General features: G+C 45.8%; 1 protein-coding gene across 2 annotated transcripts in view; it reads left to right on the forward strand.

Annotated features, from left to right (window-relative positions):
• Nucleotides 1–8,148: 8,148 nt before the first annotated feature.
• The window catches only part of KCNH3 (potassium voltage-gated channel subfamily H member 3), a 70,055-nt gene continuing 59,774 nt past the window's right edge, over nucleotides 8,149–18,429 (forward strand). For both annotated transcript variants that reach the window (XM_089477652.1, XM_089477661.1), the window contains exon 1: nucleotides 8,149–8,257. In XM_089477652.1, coding sequence (XP_089333778.1) covers nucleotides 8,182–8,257 — 76 coding nt within the window. In that variant the 5' untranslated portion in view covers nucleotides 8,149–8,181. The remainder of the gene's footprint in view (nucleotides 8,258–18,429) is intronic.

An 18,429-nucleotide genomic window follows, 5' to 3' on the forward strand; every position in this document is an offset into this window, starting at 1 on the left:
AAGAAAATTAACTCATTTGAGATGTGGTGTTGAAGAAGAGTGCTGAGGATACCATGAGTGGCCAAATAGCCAAACAAATGGTTCTTAGAACAAATCAAACCTGAACTCTTCCTAGAAGCCAAGACGATCAAACTGAGGCTGTTGTACATTGCCTACATCTTGAGAAGGCATGGATCACTAGAAAAGATAATACTGTCGCGAAAGGTAGAGAGTATATAGAATATGTTAGAAGGGACCACAAGGGCCTTCCAGTCCAACCTCCTGTCATGCAGGAACTCACAATCAAAGCAACCCTAGTAGCAGATGGCCATCCAGCCTCTCTTTAACGACCTCCAAAGGAGACTTCACCACTTTCCGAGGAAGGAGTGTGTTCCACTGTCCAACAGCCCTTACTGTCAGGAAGTTTCTCCTAATGTTGAGGTGGAATCTCTTTTCCTGTATCTTGCATCCATTGTTCTGTGTCCTATTCTCTGGAGCAGCAGAAAACAAGCTTGCTCCCTCCTCAATATGACATTCCTTCAGATATTTAAACAAGGCGATCGTATCACCGCTTAATCTTCTCTTCTCCTGGCTAAATATACCCAGCTCCCTAAGTCTCTCCTCATAGGGTAAAGTTTCCAGACCTTTCATCATTTTAGTCGCACTCTTCTGGAACACTGTGTCCAGTTCTAGGCACCACAATTCAAAAAGGATGTTGACAAGCTGGAGCATGTCAACATCCTTTTTGAATTGTGGTGCCTAGATGAGGCTTGATCAAAACAGAATAGAGGCACACACTACTTCCCTTGATCTAGGCTCTATAGTTCTATTGATGCAGCCTAGAATTGCATTGGCCTTTTTACCTGCCACATCACACTGTTGACACATGTTCAACCTGTGGTCTACTGGGACTACTAGATCCTTTTCACACATAATCTTGTTAAGTCAGGTGTCCCCTATCCTATATCTATGCATTTTATTTTTCCGCCCTATGTGCAGTACCTTACATTTATCTCTTTTAGTATTCCTGATCATGGGATCACCCCCAATATTTCCCTAACTTTACTGAAATCAGCTCTCCCAAAGTCTAGAATGCATGTCTTGACTATGCCTGGATTCTCCTTTCTAATGTATAACAAGCTCCAAGAGAAGATGATCACTCCCACCTAAGGATCCTACCACTTGCACCCATTAACCAGGTCATCCCTGTTGGTTAGGATCAGATCTAAAATAGCTGATCCCCTTGTTGCTTTTTCCACTTTTTGGACAATGAAATTGTTTTCCGGGCAAGTGAGGAATTTGCTAGACCTTGAGGATTTGGCTGAGTTTGACTAGTAGAAAGAGAGGAAGACTGCATGCCAGGTGGATAGACTCAGTCAGGAAGGTTGTGGGCCTGAGTCTACAGGACCTAAGCAGAGTAGTGGAGGACAGGAAATCTTGGAGATGTCACATCCATAGATTCTCTGTGAGTCAAGGTTGACTCAAGGGCAGTTAACATCAACATGCAAGACAAGTGCATACCTGCACAATCTTCTCTGTGTGTGCCTCAGTGGAGTACATGTATATGTGTATAGAGGTGAAGTTTAGAGAAAGGGCCTTCTGTGCTGCTCAGTATCAACAGCAACACAACTACACTGTGATCTTTACAGGTATCCATACATTGACTTTGTTTCTGAGCTTGAGTAAGAACTTAGAAGTGATGGGATTTTTCTTAAAAGGACTCTCACGTACACATATAAGAGTCCTTTTAAGAAAAATCCCATCACCTCTAAGTTCTTACACAAGCTCAGATAATGTCAATTTAGATGTTGCCTTCGAATTTTCTATCATGTGCCGACATTATGAGATGTTTGATATAACTGGGGCCTCTGTTTAAGTATTATGCTGCACAAGGGGAGCAGTGGACTTTCCAGTCAAGTTAAAATCCTGCCTTTAGAAGAGTGAAATAACAAGTATCAGTGTTGTTATGTGGTTCCCCTTTCAAAACATACTGAAACTTCAAGGCAATCTTTATGAGATGAGTTTCTGCCAAAGAAGGGAGACATTTCCCTTCTCCAATCATTTCTATCCTTTTAAAAGTGTACAAGTTAATGAGACTTTATTTGGCCACAGAAGAATGCAGATAAGCACCATTCAGTTGTGAACCTCCAAACCAGCCCTCTGCCCTAAAAACTTTTCCTATTCAGCTCTTCTCTTGCACATCCAGACTGGGCAAACTGGCTCCAACCATTACCCACAGGATGGTTACTAAAGACCACTTTAGACACAGAGGTTTGGGCAGTTTTGACCTGAAGACCCTGCTGTGGATTGGCTTTTGGGGAAGAATGATTTGTTCTTTCCCCAAAAGAACACTATTTTAGACTCCTTCTGTGGAGGTTTATATGGATGACCATCAGGAATGCTTTGATTGTGTCTGGATGGGGTTTGGATGGATGGCCCTTGAGGTCTTTTCTAAGTCTATGATTCTATAATTCTAAAAATTCATTCTTTTCTTTCCACTCCTTCTCCAGTACTCCAGGAGTGCATTTACACTGTACAAATAAGGCAATTTGACACTATTCTAACAACCATGGCACCATTCCACAGAATCCTGAAATTTGTACTCCTGCACTCACACTCTTTGGTAGAGAATCATAGAATCATAGAATCTTAGAGTTGGAAGAGACCACTAGGGCCATCCAGTCCAACCCCCTGCCATGCAGGAAATCCAAATCAAAGCATCCCTGACAGATGGCCATCCAGCCTCTGTTTAAAGACCTCCAAGGAAGGAGACTCTATCACCTTCCGAGGAAGTGCATTCCACTGTCGAACAGCCCTTACTGTCAGGAAGTTCCTCCTAATGTTCAGGTGGAATCTCTTTTCCTGTAGCTTGCATCCATTGTTCCGGGTCCTGTTCTCTGGAGCAGCAGAAAACAAGCTTGCTCCCTCCTCAATATGACATCCATTCAAATATTTAAACAGGGCTATCATATCACCTCTTAACCTTCTTTTCTCCAGGCTAAACATCCCCAGCTCCCTAAGTCGTTCCTCATAGGGCATGGTCTCCAGACCCTTCACCATTTTTGTCGCCCTCCTTTGGACACGCTCCAGTTTCTCAATGTCCTTTTTGAATTGTGGCGCCCAGAACTGAACACAACATTCTAGGTGGGGCCTGACCAAAGCAGAATACAGTGGCACTATTACTTCTCTTGATCTAGACACTATACTTCTATTGATGCAGCCTAAAATAGCATTGGCCTTTTTAGATGCCGCATCACACTGTTCACTCATGTTCAACTTGTGGTCTACTTGGACTCCTAGATCCCTTTCACACGTAGTTTCATTCAGCCAGGTGTCACCCATCCTATATCTGTGCATTTTATTTTTCCGCCCTAAGTGCAATACCTTACATTTCTCTGTGTTGAATTTCATTTTGTTAGCTTTGGCCCAGCTTTCTAGTCTATTCAGGTCATTTTGAATCTTGATCCTGTCCTCTGGGGTATTAGCTATTCCCCCTAATTTGGTGTCATCTGCAAATTTGATAAGTATGCTCCCAATTCTGTCATCCAGGTCATTGATAAAGATGTTGAATAGCACTGGGCCCAGGACAGAGCCCTGTGGGACCCCACTGGTCACTTCTCTCCAGGATGAAAAGGAGCCATTGTTGAGCACCCTTTGGGTTCGGCCGGTCAACCAATTACAGATCCATGTAACAGTTCCTTTGTCTAGCCCACATTTTACAAGCTTGTTTGCAAGAATGTCATGGGAAACCTTGTCAAAGGCCTTACTGAAATCAAGATATACTATATCCACAGCATTCCCTTCATCTACCAAGCTGGTAATTTTGTCAAAGAAAGAGATTAGATTTGTCTGGCATGACTTGTTTCTCTGAAACCCATGTTGACTTTTTGTGATTATGGCATTGCCTTCTAGATGTTGACAGACTCTCTGTTTAATGATCTGCTCCAGAATCTTTCCTAGTACTGATGTCAGACTAACTGGACGATAATTGTTGGGATCCTCTTTTTTCCCCTCTTTGAAGATGGGGACAACGTTTGCCCTCCGCCAGTCTGCTGGGATCTCTCCTGTTCTCCAGGAGTTTTCAAATATGATTGCCAATGGCTCCGATATTACTTTTGCCAGTTCTTTTAATACCCTTGGATGGAGTTCATCTGGTCCCGGAGACTTAAATTCATTTAGATTAACAAGGTGTTCCTCTACTATCTCTTTACTTATTCTGTGCTGAAATTCCCCTATTCTGTCCTCTGCTCCATTATCCTCAGGTTGAGCACCCTTTGCCTTTTCTGAGAAGACTGAGGCAAAGAAGGTGTTGAGTAATTCTGCCTTTTCTCTATCTCCTGTTAGCATTTTGCCATCTTCTCCACGCAGTGGCCCTACCGTTTCCTTCTTCTTCCTCTTGCTGCGGACATATCCAAAAAAGCCCTTTTTATTGTTCTTAACCTCTCTAGCAAGCCTGAGTTCATTCTGTGCTTTAGCTTTTCTGACTTTACCCCTACACATGCCTGCTATTTCTTTGAATTCCTTTTTCGTGATTTCCCCCTTTTTCCATTTCTTATACATGTTCCGTTTCAAACTTAGCTCGGTTGAAAGTTCCTTAGTCATCCATCCTGGTTTCTTGAGACACCTCCCGTTTTTCTTTCTCACTGGAACTGTTTGAAATTGTGCCTTCAGTATCTCCCTTTTGAGAAAGTCCCATGCGTCCTGAACTCCTTTATCTTTTAGTATTTCTGACCATGGAATCACCCTCAATACTTCTCTAAGTTTACTGAAATCCGCTCTCCTAAAGTCTAGGATGCGTGTCTGACTATGCCTGGCTTCTCCTTTCCACTGTATTACAAACTCCAGGAGAACATGGTCACTTCCACCTAATGATCCCACTACCTGCACCCCATTAGCCAAGTCATCCTTGTTGGTTAGGATCAGATCTAAAATAGCTGACCCCCTTGTTGCCTCTTCCACCTTTTGGACCATGAAATTGTCTTCCAGGCAAGTGAGGAATTTGCTAGGCCTTGAGGATTTTGCTGAGTTTGACTTCCAGCAAATATCAGGATAGTTGAAGTCGCCCATCACTACTACATCTCTCTTTTCTGACTGTGTGGTCATCTGTTCTAGAAAGATATCATCCAATTCCTCAGTCTGACTTGGGGGTCTGTAGGAGACTCCCACCGTAACACCCTTGTTGTTTCCCTCCCCTTTGATTCTTATCCAGATGCTCTCCACCTGGCTTCCATGATTGATGTCCAGGATCTCTTCACTGGTGTAAATATCTCTAACATATAGTGCTATTCCTCCTCCTTTCTTGTTTGGCCTATTTCTCTTTAAAAGGTTATACCCCTCTGTTTCCACATTCCAATCATGAGACTCATCCCACCAGGTTTCAGTGATGCCTATTATATCATATTTGCTTTGTTGTACTAGGAGTTCGAGTTCATCTTGCTTATTTCCCATGCTCTGTGCATTAGTGTAGAGACATCGCAGACCATGGTTCCCTTTTACTTGCTGCCTGTGCAAGTTTTTTTGCCTCCCAATGTTGGGTCCTTGCAATGTTTGCCTTGTTTCCTCTATGTCAGTTTGACTATTTTCGCCATCCCTTTCGCCTTCCTTAATATTGTCTCCCTTCCCCTCGGAACTCAGTTTAAAGCTCTCCTGATCAAGTTCTTGAGACTGTTGGCAAAAACATTTCTTCTTATGACCCTAAGGCAACCCTCTCATGGGGTTTTCTTGGCAAATTTCTCCAAAGGGGGTTTGCCATGGCCATCCACTGAGGGTGAGAGTGTGATGTGCTCAAGTGGGTTTCCATGGCCGAGCTGAGATTCAAACTCTCTATTCCAACACTCAGACCACTGCACCAGGCTGGCTCCTTGCAAGACCTTGCAAAACAACAAACCCCAGGCATTCTATAGCATGGAGCAACAACATTCAAAGTGCTGTCAAACTGCATTCTTTCTACAGTGTACGGACATGATGGCAAACCTTCTCCAAACCAATCATGCCAAGAAAACCCCATGATAGGGTTGCCTTAGGGTCATAAATCCCAAATGATTTGAAGCCACATAACAAGAACAGCATCTTTTGCCTTCTCTGCCAAAGAGGACTGGTGCCTCATAAAACTGCAAATGTGGTAGGATGGAGCCATGGCAGTTAAAATGGCATCAAGCTTCCTCATTTGTCCAGGATGGATGCTCCCCTGGAGCACTGGTGAAGGAGTGGGAGGAAGAGAAAGCATTTTTAGAATTCTTTAAAGTTTAAAAGGGGTGTGATTTTGCAGTTTTTTGCATGGATTAATGTCATGTTAATGCCCAAGTCATGTGACATCGTCTAAAACAATCCCATTCTTGTAGGATATTCCCAGGTTTAAACCCGTTTATCCGCAGGATTTGGTTCTTTCCTATGTGATAAACTCCATAGAGTTGGAAGAGACCTCAAGGGCCAATCCAGATCACCCTCATCCCGCCATGCATCTGAGGAAGTAGACTTTGGTTTAGCAAAGCCCCTGTGGCTATCTTCTTTCTTCCAGTGAGTCTCAAAGGGACTCCAAGATCTCTCTGCAGATGGATTCCACAGACCAACACGGCTATTATTTTTCCATTCTCAGCTTCAGAGGGAGGCAAAGGCAAAGCCCCTCTGAACAAGTATCCAGAGAGATCTTGCAGCACCTTGTAGTGACCAAAAGCATCTGAGGGAGTAGGCTGAAGTCTAGGGTAGCTCTTGTTGCCAACTTCCTTCTTTCAGTGAGTCTCAAAAGGGCTCCAAGATCTCTCTACAGATGGATTCTAACTGGGCTATTATACCTTTGAATGCTCAGCCTCAGGGCAAGGCAAAGGCAAAGCCCCTCTGAACAAAGCTATAGCTGTGTTAGTCAGTAGAATCAGTACTAGAGAGATCTTGAAGCACCTTTGAGACTTAGTGAAAGAAAGAAACTGGCAGCATGAGATTTTGTATGCACATATGCCTCTGAGGACATAGACTGAAGCCTAGGAAAGAAAGCCCTTGCTGCCAACATCTTTCTTCCAGTGAGTCTCAAAGGTGCTTCAAGATCTCTCTACTACATGCCCCATCTGAACAAAAATTTAGAGAGATCTTGTAGCTCCTTGTAGTGACCAAGAGCATCTGAGGAAATGGACTGAAGTCTTGGAAAGCTTTAAAAGCCAACTTCTTTCTTCCAGTGAGTCTGAAAGAGGCTCAAAGATCTCTCTACAGACAGATTCCACAGACTGGGCTATTATCTCTTTGAATGCTCAGCCTCAGGGGGAGGCAAAGGCAAAGCCCCTCCGGACAAGTATCCAGAGAGATCTTGCAGCACCTTCTAGTGACCAAGAGCACCTGAGGAAGTGGGATGAAGTCTCGGAAAGCTCCTGTTGCCAACTTCTTTCTTCCACTGAGTCTCAAAGGGGCTCCAAGCTCTGCCAGGTCTCGCACCCTGCCATGCACCATGGGGGCGCCCCCCCCCCAAGAGCTAGCCAGGCAGCTTCTGCTGAGCAACCTCCCGTCGGGAGGGCCTTGGAGGCCTTCTTTCTCCCTTGGCCCGGGCCCCCAAGCCTTGGCCCTGCCTCCTCCCTGCCTGCCTGCCTCCTTGCCTGCCCGGGGGAGCCTTGGGGCTTGAAGGGAGCGCCAGCAGCGCCGGGGGGGGGGCTGGAGTAGCTATGGAAACTTCTTCCCCGCGGAGGCTGTGAGCCTGGCTCCGGGGCTGAGGCCGAGGCTGCCAGGGAGGGAAGAGCAGCCTGGGCCCGGGGACCGGGGGGGGGGGGCGCTTGGCTGGCCCCGTCGTCCAGGAGGGAGCCTCCTCGGTCCGGGAGGGCGAGGCCGGAGGAGGGATGCCGCGGCGGGGCTGGAGGGCTGCTGGAGGGGGCAAGAGGAAGCCCGGGGGCCCCCGACCAGGCTCAGCCTCCTCCGTCCCCTCTCTTCTCTTTTCGGGAGCCCGTCGGAAGCGGCGCCTGGTTGCTCCCTCCTTTGAGGCTGGGAGGCTCCTCTTTGGGGGCCATCGGGACTGAGCCCCAGAGCCCCGCCGCCCCTCCTGGCCCTCGACGGGAGGGAGCCCCTGCCTGCCCCCCCCTCTCTCTCTCTCTCTCTCGGCTGGCGAGGAAGGGGCGGGGGCCCAGGCGGGAGGGAAGGGGCTGAGCAGCTGAGGGGCCTTCCTCCTCCTCCTCCTCCTGCTGCCTTTCCCGCCTCGGAGGATGGAGAGCTCCGGGCGCCCCTCCTAAAATGCCGGTGATGCGGGGCCTCCTGGCTCCCCAAAACACCTTCCTGGACACCATCGCCACCCGCTTCGACGGCACCCGTGAGTTAGTTGGCTTCCCTCCCTCCTTCCCTCCTTTCTTCCCCCTTCCTGCCTTGGCCTCTCAGGGCAAGTCCAGGGCGCTGTCGTCGGGGCTGTCCCTGGCAGAGGCTGCTGCCCCGGGAAAGGGCTCTCCTCCTGCCTCGGAAAGTGGGCATCCCGAACTCAGAGTCAAGGGAGGCGGGGGGGGGGGGGGCTCGGAAAGGGCAACTGCCAGGCTCGCCCGGGGCCAGGAGGGCTGGGCCTTGCCGTCCCGCAGCCCCTGAGCCCGGCTTCTGGTTGGGGGCTTAGCAGCATCGAGGGTTGGAAGGGCTTTGGGAGAGAAGGCAGTGTCTCTTCAAAGTGGAGGCGTCCTTCGGATGTGGCCCAAGGGTCCTTCCGGGAGACCTGCTCCCTTTTGCCTGCCCTGACTGACCACGGGGGTCTCGGGGGAGAGTGACTGCTCATGCTGGGATTAGACTGACCTCCCAAAGCATCTCCCCATCCATCACCCCTCCCTCCATGCCCAGCTGAGCTGGATCCGGCTCTGGGGCAGACTCCACATTCATTCCGCTTCTAGCCTTACTCTTCTGGCGCAGATGGACAGCCTGCAGCCTTCCTGACAGCCTTGGACTAATGGATCCAACATTAGCCCTGCTGGCTGGGGCTAATGGGAGTTGGAGTCCAACAACATCTGGGGCTCTGTATGTTTCCCATGCCTGGTGCTCTGGTCCTCTGACTGTATAGCGCAGGATGTTTGCTTTTTGATACCTTACCGCTAAGGGTTGCCAAATACACACTCTGAGGGGGCTAATGTTCCGCCTAAACAAAATCTTCAAAGATTTCTTTCCCATCCAAGGGAGACTTTCACCAAGTTTAAGACACACACCCCAAACTCTATAGCTAAGGAGAACTGTACCTCCCTGGTGAAATTATGCCTTCTCTGGCAGAAACAACATCCTTCCACACCTGTCCTGAGTATCAGAAAGGTATCCTCAGGTGTCAAAAAGAATAGCTGTAAAGCCATTAGAAGAATCTGGACCATCTTAAGGGTGAATCCTGAAACTACACAGCATTTCCCCATTTTCTCTTTGCTGTTCTATCTATACTCCTTTGTACCATGTGTTTGTGACAAAAGTTTGCAAATGTGTGTCTTTAGGGCACCAAGGCTGACTTTGGCTAACTTGCTGAGCCTACGTTTCAGGGTCCCGCTTGTGTGGTTTGTGTGATAGCTTAGACAGACATTGGATATTTTGAGTGTACTGTGCTTCAAATGTCTGAATGAGCTGCCTGCCAGTGCAAGGGCCTTCCAAGCCATGGCTCTTTCCAAACTGTACATGGACTTTGTGAAATGGAGAAATGGATTAAGGGCTTTTCTGTAGGACAGGGCTTTGGAAGGGTGAAAACATCAGAAGATTTGTTTTATGGAGGCAAGAGTGGTTTGTTATCTGGAGCTAGAGTGATCAAGGCAACAATAGGATCCTGATCACAATTTTGTACCAAGTTCATCCAAACACTGATACCTTTATTGGACCAACTAAAATGCACAATTCCAAGTTAGTTGTTCAGGATAAAGGCAGCCCTTTCTCATCACCACAACCTTGAGAGGTAGGTGCCTCAAAGGAGGTAGGAATAGTAACTACTGGCCCAAAGTGGCCTTTACTGTGGCATGAAGGATTTGAAACTGAGCCTCTCCAGTCTTTAGTCCATCAGATGAGTCACAGTACCACATTGGTCTTTAGAAGGATGGTCCCAGACAACTCTGAAGCAACTAGGCTCAGTCTCAAAGGATAAAGATGGGCTGGATTGTCAGAATGTGTGTTGAGCTTGAGGAAAGACAGGAGGGCTATCTGAAAGGAAAGAGATCCAGTGCTCAAAGTAGAAGGTGTCCCGGGGAGCTTGCCCCCTTGCCTTTTGTAGCCTTACTTTGTGGCTATTTTTAAAAAGCTCTGGGAAGACCCTGGCTTTAGCAAGACTGATAGGCTTTACATTTCACTGAGGATTCCTCCGTCCTCCCACTCCCCTTAATTTGGGCATTGATGAGTAGATGCCTTGTCATTCCATAAGGCATCCCTGGGATGAAAGGCTTACTCACACCACTGCTTTTGAGAGACTTTTTTCACCATCCAAAAGCTGGATGGGCTTTTAAAACTCTCTGAAGTTTGAATCAGGATGGGATGACAAACCTATTAAATATCCTCATCACTCAGTACCTCCTCATGCCAAATATTTAACAGACATTCAAAGACTTATTCAGGCAAGCTGGTGCCTTCTAAATGATTTGTAATACAGCTCCATCAGCTAACATGGCAGTGGTTCATACAATTACAGTCCAAACCCTATCCTACAGCATACTCTCACAGCAGCCGCTTTGCAAGTCTGTCTTCACCAACCCAGTGCCCTTTGAATGTTTGGACCTCCCTGATTCCTCACCATTGGCCATGTTAGGCGATGGCAACTGTAGTCCAAATCTTTTGGAAGGCACCGGGCTAAGGAAGGCATAATGACTAACATCCGATTTAGGGTATACACATTCCTTTGATTCCTTCCCATTGACTATGTTAGGTGGGGCTGTAGGTTAGAGGCATAGCCCAAATCATTTGGAAAGCAGCAGGTGTAGGAAGGAATAAGGAATAGCACACCATTTAGAATACAGACACTCCTGTGATCCCTTCCATTGCCCAGGCTGTGGTTGTCCCAGTAGTTTAGAAGGTAATGGCTGGGGAAAAGCATTATTGTTCTGTGCCTTCATGTCATTTCTGAGTTATGGTGACCGTAAGGCAACTGTATCCCAGTATTTTCTTGGTAAGATTTGTTCAGAGGAGGCTTGTCTTTGCCTTCCTTTGAGCCTGAGAGAGGGAGTGTGTTCCACTGTCAGACAGCCCTGACTGTCAGGAAGTTCTTCCTAATGTTGAGATGGAATCTCTTTTCCTGGAGCTACATCCATTGTTCCGGGTCCTAGTCTCTGAAGCAGCAGAACACAAGCTTGCTCCCTCCTGAATATGACATCCCTTCAAATATTTAAACAGGGCTATAATATCACCTCTTAACCTTCTCTTCTCCAGGCTAAACATCCCCAGCTCCCTGAGTCGTTCCTCATAGGACCGGATGGCCCTTGCGGTCTCTTCCAACTCTATTATTCTATGATTTTATGAAAAGCAAGCCCATTTGCTAATGGTTATCACATGCAAGAGTACAACAAGGGGTTAAAGGCACATTATTTAGGGTTTGATTTGAATTTGGCTATCAGATGGGTGAGGACAAATCCCCATTGCTTGCTTAGAAATATCTTTTCTGAGCATGCTCCAAACTGTCACTTCCACAAGTGTCCCCCCTCCACATGATGCAGGGAGGGAGGGGAAACCAGGGAGGGAAGCTTGCTTCCAAGGCCCCAAAAGCTGTGTCAGAGGAAGGCAGACAAACTCATATGAGTCCTATTTCCTCTGAGGCTGAGAGAGTGTGACTTTCTCAAGGTCACCCAGTGGGTTTCATGACCAAGCAGTCATCCAGTCATCCATCCATCCATCCATCCATCCATCCATCCATCCATCCATCCATCCCTGTCTGTCTGTCTGTCTGTCTGTCATCCATCTCTCTGTGTGTGTGATCTATTTACCTACCTATCTATCTATGTCATCTATCTATCTATCCACTTACCTACCTATCTCTGTCATCTCTCTCTCTCTCTGCTATCTATCTTTCTATCTAGCTAGCTAGCTATCCACTTTCCTATCTCTCTCTGTCATCTATCTACCTACCTATCTATCTATCCACTTACTATCTCTCTTTGTCGTCTGTCCGTCCGTCCGTCCGTCCGTCCATCCATCCATCCATCATCCACTTACCTATCTTGGTCATCTATCTACTTATCTCTGTCAGAGAGAGAGGGCCCATAAAGTTGCCTGGTTCCAGCGAGGGCTGAACCTCCCAGATGCCCTCCTTTTCCAGGCTATGTCCTCCATTTCTCCCTCCAAAGGGCCTTCCCTCTGCCTTCTCCCACCAGCTCTGCCCTTCATGAGAGGCTCCATTAGAGGAGGAGAGAATGGGGCGAGGAGAGAAGTTTGTGTGTCTCCCTTCAAGAAGTCTCAAGTCCCAGGGACAGCTAGTCAGCTGGGGAAATCAGGAAACCAAACTTATTTGGAGCCTTGCATTATCACGCAGCAGCCATTACGTGAGAGCAGCCAATTCGCAAGGAAAAGGGACAGGTGAATCTGGTAGTTTTGCAAATTTACTTATTTCCAGATTGACCGCACATTCACCCTGGGTTCTCTCCTGATTGGCTTCAGCGTCATGTGGAAAGCAGCTGCGAATTGGTCCCTGAACCCTGGGTAATCCTGCATTGGCCTCACTTTAAACTTCCAGTTTTGCCTCAGCTTCAGAGGATGGCAATGGCAAACCCCCACTGAAGAAACCTGACAAGAAAACCCCGTGAAGGGTTTTCCTTTGGGTTGCCATAAGGCAGAAATGACTTGAAGGCACACAACAACAAATATCATCAAGCCTGAAAGGAAAGGCAATAAATTACCACCATTGTCTTTCTACCTACAGTCTGGGCTATGTGTGGGCTGGTGATGATGGACAATGCGGATGTCTCCTTAATATCACTGGAGTAAGAGATGAGCCAAGTGGGGAAATTTGTGTTGGGCTGGGGTGGGCAGACAGTAGATCCGTGACTTGTATAATCAAACAGCAAGGGTTTCTCTCTCTGAATTGCTTAATAATGCTACTTCTGAAATTAAAAAAAAAAAAAACTTGGGGTAATCTGTTTGTGTGGAAAGTCAATACAGTTCTGGTGCTCACAATTTCCTTGGCTCAGAAGTGTATCGGCCAGGCTGTAGTTGCTGTATTTTGGGGTTCTAGTAAAAAGTAACAACAATGTAGATCTCACAAATGTGAAGTCTGCCCACCTATGTTAAAGGGAAACAAAAAATCTCCATTCTCTTGGCATCTTTCAGATTCATCACTGAGGAAAGATGCCTTGTATCCATGCATACATTTCTTTGGTTTACCTGCTTTTCTGTAAAGTCTGCCTGAGTTCAACATAATGCAGTCAACATCATCCATACCAAACAGCCAGCTAATCTACCTGCGCATTGACTGAATAGTGTTTTCATAATATGTACAGAAAGCATGGATCTTGGTTGCTGGAATTTTGTTACAATCAAGTCTGCACAGTAGAGAATGCACTTCACTACGCAAAGAAAGAATAAGGTTTTATTCAGATTAACCAGCTTCACAGGACGATTATCAGACAAGAGAAATTGGAAGTATTATCCAATGGCAATCCGAACGCAATCATGGGGTATCATGTTATTGTGTGATAGACCACCACACGCAATTTCGGGCAATGGGAAGTCAGTCCGAGCGCAATCATGGGGTTTCACGTTATTGCGTCAGAGGTGATCACACACAATTTTGGGCAATGGCAAGCTATTTTTGGGCAATGGGAAGTCAGTTCAAACACAATTCGAATTCACGTAAATTTGCTGAACTAGCGAATTCATGTGAATGTGTTCTGGCCCCACTTTCTTTTCATTCAAAATTAAGAGAAATTCCTCTGTGTGATAAACTCCACAGTGTGATTCATAAGCTTTTGAGTTACACAGATTGTTTATTCCAAATACTGGATCTGGGGAAGAGTTCAGTGTAACTACTAAGTTCTCTTACCACAGTGAATTTGGTCAGATCCAAATACTAAAAGCATATAAACTGGTAACTTCTCCTTGTCTTTGGGATGTTTCTCCTTTTTATATGTTGCCTTCTGTCCTTTTCTGGGCACACAAAACACTATTTGAAGAAAACCATCTATTGATAAATAATGTTCCTGATGACTTGTAGTTAGGAGGGCTTAGCTCTGGTAACTTTGTGGTTGCTGTATTTTGGAAAATGTTTAAATAAGCAATAATAATAATAATAATAATAATAATAATAATAAACAGGTGAAGTCCACAGACTCTTTTAAAATGAAGCTTGTTCATGTGCTCCATGGAGTATGAATGGTAGAACATCATAGGGATATAGGAAACCAGTGGATTGCACCACTATAACTCAGAAATATTTTAAAAAATTAAAATCCCACTCCACATTATTTCCGATTTCAGATATATATGTTGGACTTTCAGTCTCCTTCCCACTAAATTGTTGTACACATTGGTGTCTAGGTTGTTGGTGGTGGAGGAAATAGGGATGCTTTCCCCCCCTCTCCCCAGTTTTATTATTTTATTAGAATAATAACAGACACACATCTGGCTAGTCAACAAGAGATTTAGGGTGATCTCTGAGAATCCAGCTGCCAGTTGGGAAGTCTTTGCACTGTTCTAAATTAGAGCACCCTGGTTTAGCAGATGAAAGCAGCTTGTTTTGATCTAATATCTGTTGATTTTACAAGAGTTGGGTACCCCAATTATGCAATGAAGCTATAAGCCAAGTTGGTTATAAATATGCAAAAAGAAGACCTTACCCTTAATATAAAGTCCATAATTATACCCATATGATAGGAGACAGGACTGTGGCTGTGTACCAGCCCTGCCAACTATTCCAGTGTTGTTGTGCACATGTTGTTGTGTAGTGTCACAGGGCTCTGTGACAGCCATACAATGCAGAGAATGTTGTTCAGTTTCCTGGTGTGTTAACTTGGTGTACTGAAAAGTTGGGTACTTTTTTTTACACCTCACAGACCCCTTTCCTCTGTGAGTTGCAATGTTTTAGAGGGCATGAACATCATTGGGTTTTTGGACAAAGTTCTGGCTGTAGCTGCTTTCAGCTGGTGCTTTGACCAAGGAGCCCACTTTACTCTTCTGTTGTCTTCACTGCTTAGATGATAAGGAGGCGAAGTCCACACTCAGCTGCTTCTTCCAGGAACCACCTGAAAGTGGACCTTGAGGCTCAGTCCATTCCAGAAGTGTTGAGTGACTGTGGAGCCAATAGTTGGATTACCTGGGGGGGGGGGGGAGATTGCTCTGATTATTTAACCTTTTGAGAGGGAAGTAGACACCCTTTCCCCAATCTTTTTCTCCAAATAATAATAATAATAATAGTTTTTTATCCGCCACCCCCTAAGGTTCAAGGTGGGATACAACATACATTAAAACACACAGAACAGTAAAAACACTGTTAAAACACATAAGGTAGAGCACATTAAAATCATCCAGCATAATTAAAATATCTTAATTTAAAATTCATAATTTAAAATTAACTAAGCCTACCAGAAGACAGGTCTTTAATGCTCTTTTAAATATAAACAGCATATTTAGTTGTTGATTTTTGTTAAGTCATTCCATAGTCTCGGGGCAGCTGAAGAAAAAGTCCTTTGGGTGATAATTGCCTGTGTAGTCCTGGGCTTCAGAGGATCTGAGTGTACAGGACAATAATACCAGAGGAGGCAATCCTGTAGGTAACCTGGACCCAAACCATGTAGGGCAGGGGTAGGCAACCTACGGCCCGTGGGCTGGATCCGGCCCGGCGAGGCCTTGGGACCAGCCCCAGCCCGGTCCTGCTGCTGATTGCCGCCGGGGCCTTTGGCCTATCAGGAGGAGGTGGGCAAGCGGGGGCAAGGGGGGCAATTGTCTATAGAAGCCTCAGAAACATGCATTTATATTAACATTTTTTAAAAATCAGCAATTTTTTTCGCGTGTCCTCCATTTTTAAAAAAAAAGTGTGCTCCATTTGAAAATTTTATCCTACTTTTGTCCCAGTTTATTTATTTATATAATTTTTTAAAAAATTATTTAATTCTTTATTTTTTGGCTTCGCCCCCCCCCCCCCCCCAGTTGTCTGAGGGACAGCAACCTGGCCCCTGGGTCAAAAAGGTTGCCTACCCCTGATGTAGGGCCTCACTTTGTACTTTGCCCAGAAAGTAACTGGCAATTAGTGGAGTGATTTTAATATTGGTGTGATATGCTCACTCCTAGATGTACCCATGATCAATCTGGCTGCTGTGTTTTGAACTAACTGAAGTTTCCAAACTTGTTACAAAGGTAGCCCAATGTAGAGCACATTGCAAAAGTCTAGCCCCAAGCTTACCAGTTTGTGCACTATCATCTTTGGGGCGTCCAATTCTAGGAAGAGGACAGGTGGCACATCAGCTGAAGCTGATCCTGGCTGCAGAGGAATGGATTTCCTCTATTCACCCCTTCACTTCACTCCTCCCCCCCCATATTGTGGTAAGCCTGAGGGCAAGACATATTAGCAGTAGCAATAGCAGTTCATACTGAACTAAGCAGTCTCTAAGCATGATAATACCTTGAATTTCACTCTTTCTCTTTTCCTCCTGGAGGAAAATTGCCTCAGCTGAAAATCATAGGGAGTTTCTATTGACACCAATAGGTAGGTTGTTCTAAGCTTTGTTTCCGTCTATGCAGAGGGAAAGGTGAACTTTTCTGCCCTCTGCCTTTCTTTCTCAGGGATTTTTCATACTTAGATCACACTACCAAACTATAGTGCTATGGTTCCAATATAACTGTCATGGCTGCATCCTATGAATCCTAGCATTTGTAGTTTGGTCACAGACAGGAGAGCACTCTGGCTAATAACTGAAATGACCCACTCTAAATTCCAAACCTAATGATTCCATAGGCTGGAACCAAACCATAGCAGCTGAAGTGGAATAATAGTGCTATCATTGTGTATCATGAAAGAGGCCTTGGACACAGCAGAGGCCTTGGAAAGTGGGGTAACCACAAGAACTACTGAAATCTCCTCAAGTGCAAATCCAAAATAGACAAGAAAGATGGGGAGGGAGGGAATGGCTGTATCTCACTGGCAAAGTGCAATACTTCCTTTGTGCACAGAACATACGCTTTGTATTGCTGGCCTCAACCTGTGCCATTTCCATCCAGGGAAATAACTAGCTCAGGTAATGTAGCAGAAGTGGGGAACTGAAATCATGGAGACATATTACTCAGAGTATGTAGTGCTATACTATATCAGTGCTAGACTATATTAGTAACCAGTGTATGGTTGAGACTTGGTTTAAGGCAACCTCCCCCAAAACTGATGTCCTGAAATTTTGGACAATAGCTCCCATTACATTGATTATTAACTGTGTTGGCTGGTACTTACGGGAGTGGTATCTCAAAGAACATGAATAATAATAATAATAAATAAAAGCTTTATTTTTAGCCCGCCTTTCCTAGGATCAAGGCGGGTCACAACAGCCAAACACGATACAATCAATATACAAAAAATTAAAATACAAAAATACAAAACCTCACAATATCTTACAACAATTAAAATCCAGTTAAAATTTTTTCCAACTAGCACAAGATTACAAGAACAATGAGGAGAGAGAAGGGGGCAACATGGAATGTTAGGGGTAAGCCTGCTGGAACAAAAAAGTTTTAAGCCCCTTTTTGAAGTGTTCCAGGGAGGTGGCTGAGCGGAGCTCGATCGGAAGCGAGTTCCAGAGGATGGGGCCCGAGATAGAAAAGGCCCTCTGAGTGGTGGTAGAATATCTTGCCTCTGGGACACGTAACAATTGCTTCCCAGCAGATCTGAGTGTGCGGGGCGGAATGTATGGGGAGAGGCGGTCCTCCAAGTACCCTGGGCCCAAGTCATATAGGGCTTTATAGGTAATAACTAACACCTTGTATTGTGCCCAGAAGCGAATAGGCAGCCAATGGAGATCTTTCAGAATTGGTGTTATGTGACTGGTCCTGGAAGAGCCAGTGACCAGTCTCGCTGCCATGTTTTGAACCAACTGAAGCTTTCGAGTATGGTACAAGGGTTGCCCCATGTAGAGCGCATTACAGAAATCCAAACGAGAGGTTACCAGAACATGTACTACCATTTCAAGGTCCCCCCGGCCCAGGTAGGGTCGCAGCTGGTGTATCAGCCTAAGCTGATAACAAGTGCTCCTAACCGTCGCATCCACCTGGGATGTAAGATGGAGTGACGAGTCCAGAAGCACCCCCAGACTGCGAGCTGAGTACTTCACGGGGAGCGTGATCCCGTTCAGGACAGGTGGACAAACAACCATTCCCGGGCCAGGAGAACCTATCACAAGCACTTCCGTTTTCTCTGGATTCAAACTGAGTTTGTTTTCCCTCATCCAGCCCATTACCGACTCCAGACAGGCATCCAGAGGAGAGATGCCATCCCTGGTCACTGCAGCAGCCAGAGGCACAGAGAAGACTATCTGGGTGTCATCAGCGTACTGATAACACCGCGCCCCGTGTCTCCGGATGATCTCACCCAGC

This window comes from Sceloporus occidentalis, unplaced genomic scaffold (assembly GCF_023333645.1).
Source record: "Sceloporus occidentalis isolate IW3139 unplaced genomic scaffold, rSceOcc1.0.p SCAF_1, whole genome shotgun sequence".
Lineage (NCBI taxonomy): Eukaryota > Metazoa > Chordata > Lepidosauria > Squamata > Phrynosomatidae > Sceloporus > Sceloporus occidentalis.